Raw genomic sequence first — 3840 nt, forward strand, 5'->3', positions numbered from 1 at the left:
TACCTTATAGGATCAAGAACATATGTGTGTGTGTGAGTGAAAGAGCCGTGCAACAATTACTAAGGGTGTTTACACACTTGCCCGCCCATGGGCATGCCCAAGGCTTATGGACGGGCAAGATTGCCTCCCGATTCTGCCCCCCTCACTTTGTGTGTGCGGAGTGCGTCAATGAGGACGAGGCTATAAAATTTTAATTAAATCTTATAGATTTCGTTATATCGTGCGGAGTTCGAGCCGTTTGGAGGACATGAATCATGATTTCGCATTCATCTTTGATCAAACTTTCGTAATTGACGAATCAATGGATAGTGGCAGGCAAACCGGTTCGCTTATTGCCTAGCATTTCGCGATCTCAGCTCCTTGCTCAGTCTGAATGATAAATCGAGTCATTTGCACCTTTCGAGTCTCAAAAATCTAGCACAACCTCCGTGGGCTCCGGTTTGATGGGACGGGTCACTGAACGAAAACAAGTAATGCTTCACTTTGCCGGACGAGAAGACTTCTTTCACGTAAACCAATATATTCTCCTGCTGCTGAAAATATATTCTCACGAAAAAAAATGCTGAGTATGCCTAAAGCAACTGCTAAAATAAAGACTAGAGCCTAGAGGAGCTTGAAGACAAGGTGGGTGACGGTGGAGACAAGGAACTGGTTAACGATGGCTGAAAGATTACAGGATTTTTGAGCCTGCCTGACTGAAAGGACGATTGATGTTGGACAACTCGCCGGTTACATGAGTGACTCTAGATGTTGCAATGAGGATCGTTTCGGTTACCGTTCGGCGTTCGCGGTGAATGACCTTTCACGACTCAGATCCGATGACAATTGTCAAAACGGGTCGGGACTCGGGGCTTTCCAATCTAATCTCAATTTCGTAACATCTGTCGCGAGTCTCGCGACTTGCAAGAGCATTCAGTCACCCCGGCCCACCCGTTCGCCGTCCCGATCACCGTCAGCTTTTGGAGTCAATTTCGCCGTCCCGATCGCCGTGCGGAGATCCCCCCACGAGCTTCTGTAATGTAATCCGCAGCGCCCCGGCCCCCACGTGGGCCGTCGCCCGTAACTAACTCATTTGAACTAAAGGTGCATTTGCGCCTTGATTGCTGTCACCCGTGGCCCTTGTGTGACTGATTCTTCGCTATCGTTTGAACTACATAATCGCTACTCGGCTATAACCGGTGAAATCGACCTTCCAGATGTATCTCGTGGAGATTGCTTTTGCGAAACCGCTTGATCGCATCACGTGCAAGTTGAGATTTCCTATGAGCTAGGTACTCCAATTTATGCCAAGTAACATTCCCAACCTGTGAGCTTGAGCTTGCTTTTCCTCAACCACCTGCTAGTAGGCTGCCACTCGGAGACGCGAACTCCTTTTCTTAGAGTAAGTTACCCGAGACAGAGAGGTCCGTTCAGTGAAAGATTGACGTCTTACATTAAACTTATATAGTGCAAGCTTTCCTGTCCCTGGGCACATGTAGGCAATTTTTTCCATTCCATTATATAAGAGGATGTGTAAGAACGTTTCCAAGTGTTACGATTCATTAGTATGGAAGTCCATCTCGTTACCCTTGCAGAGGATTAGCTGAGTATGTGCTCCTAGAAGGACAAGAAAGTGGAAGTACCTTTTTGTTCAAAATGGAGACCTCCTTCAGTGAAGTCTTTTCGTCTAACAGCGCTAGAGGATTCAGCGACGGTAAGAAGAAGCTTAACGATTGGCTGCCTTTTCTTGGCGTTGTGACAATTGCCCTCATTGTAATGTGCGGTGCTTGGAGAGCTATATTTGTGCAAGGTCCCAGAGACTCTGTGGTTCGCGCTAAGAGTCAAGGAGGTATGGTCACAGAGCTTCGTAGCTTCTCCAGTGAAGAAGAAAGTGAAAGGCCTCCCTCTAATACTTCGGGGAGTGGTGAGACGGAAGTGCAAGATGAAGATCTCCTTTCAACGCAGCAAGGCTACAACGATAGCGTGGAAGAAATCCAGGGGCTAGTGAATACAGGCTTGCCTCCATACTATAGGCTGGGAAAACCCATCGCAGACTGGGATAGGCAGAGGGCGCTATGGCTACAGCAGCATCCTGGGACGCAGAACTACACAGAGGACGGAAGGCCGCGGCTGTTCATGCTAACAGGGTCACAGCCCGGGCGTTGCAAGGCGCCCACGGGGGATTATCTTCTGCTGAGGTCGTTCAAGAACAAGGTTGACTACTGCCGGTTGCATGGGATGGGAATCTTCTACAACGTGGCGATACTGGACAAGAAGATGGACAGTTTCTGGTCGAAGCTGCCCCTAGTGCGAGCAACGATGGAGGCACATCCGGAGGCCGAATGGCTATGGTGGGTCGACGCGGATCTGGTGATCACAGACATGGAGTTCGACGTGCCGCTGGAGAGGTACGGGAACTATAATCTGGTGGTGCACGGGTGGGAGAGCGAGGTATACGGGAACCACAGTGTGATGGGGTTGAATGCGGGGAGCTTTCTGGTGAGGAACTGCGGGTGGACGATGAGGTTTTTGGATAGGTGGGCGTCGATGGGGCCGAAGGGGAGGGTGAGGGATAAAGCAGGGAGGGTACAGTCGGAGTTAATGTGGGATAGGCCGGGGGAGTATACAGGGGATGATCAAGCGGCACTGATATGGTTTATGGTGAGGGAGAGGGGGGTATGGGGGGAGAAGATACTATTGGAGAGGAGCTACAATTTGAATGGGTATTGGGTGGATGTAGTGGGGGGGATGGAGGCGATAGAGGAGGAGGAGGAGAGGGAAGGAGGGAAGAAGAAGAGACGTGAGGGTGGCGGAGGAGGAGGACGGGGGCGGCGTTCGTTTGTGACACATTTTGCTGGGTGCCAACCGTGCACGGGGAATTATAATCCGGCGTTCAAAGAGGAGGAATGCTTCCGGCAAATGGAGCGAGCTTTCGCTTTTGCTGATAATCAAGTCCTTCGAACTTACGGCTTCCGCCACCCCTCCCTCGACTCCTACGACGTTCAGCGCCTCCCTGAACTACAACCACTGCCTTAACAATCTCCGCCTCCTCCCCTTTGCTCCTCGCTTCCGCCTCAACTGTCTTAAACGCTGCCTCCTCCTCCCCCCCCCCTCCTGCCTACAGCTTCCGCCACCCCACTCTCTTCACCCACTCCGCTTCTTTCGCCTTCTCGTCTCCACCTCCTTCACATGCTTCCCTATCATTTCCAACATTATTCCACATCACCGTTACAAACTAAAAACATCTCATCCATTACGGCCCTCCTCACTTCCAACATTCACGTTACCCTTCTTACTTGACCAGCACTAGAGCGCTCTTTCAGGTTCTTACAATCTTTCCTAAACATTACCCTTCTTACTTGACCAGCACTAGAGCACTCTTTCAGGTTCTTACAATCCTTCCTAAACATTACCCTTCTTACTTGACAAGCACTAAACCACTCTTTCAGGCTCTTACATTACCTTTTGGCACATTGAACGCCTTTAGATCAATGGGCACATAGTTAGCAATCTATACATTATTGATAGCTAAGGTGCTTTTTTTGGCTGGAGTGAATGTGCTTTTTAGTACTTAGTTAAAAATAAATAAAATTATAGTACTTAGTTATGTTGTCCACAAGTAATGTAAGCCGATTACTTGCTTCAACGATTGCTGCTCAAAGCTTCCTTTCTTCGTCGCTCTTCACTCAATCCGGGGTTTTTTTTTGTAATTACAAAAGAGTTACAAAATAAAACATCTCTCTGAGTATTAGCACTCCTTCCAAAGAGCGACTCCTATAGTGGAGGATTGAAACTCTTTTGTGAATTTCCACGTGTAATTTTATAAAAAGGCAAATGGAAATCATCCTTTAAATTTTGTGT

At 48.6% G+C, this 3840-nt stretch overlaps 1 protein-coding gene across 1 annotated transcript; it reads left to right on the forward strand.

Annotated features, from left to right (window-relative positions):
* Nucleotides 1–1338: 1338 nt before the first annotated feature.
* Nucleotides 1339–3616, forward strand: LOC147883367 (putative glycosyltransferase 5). The gene has a single exon (XM_087400015.1). The coding sequence runs from the start codon at nt 1636–1638 to the stop codon at nt 3013–3015; it is 1380 nt and encodes a 459-aa protein (XP_087256141.1). The 5' UTR covers nt 1339–1635; the 3' UTR covers nt 3016–3616.
* Nucleotides 3617–3840: the final 224 nt, after the last annotated feature.

Source organism: Dipteris shenzhenensis, chromosome 28 (assembly GCF_047967505.1).
Source record: "Dipteris shenzhenensis isolate YYH24624 ecotype China chromosome 28, Dip_SZ_1.0, whole genome shotgun sequence".
Lineage (NCBI taxonomy): Eukaryota > Viridiplantae > Streptophyta > Polypodiopsida > Gleicheniales > Dipteridaceae > Dipteris > Dipteris shenzhenensis.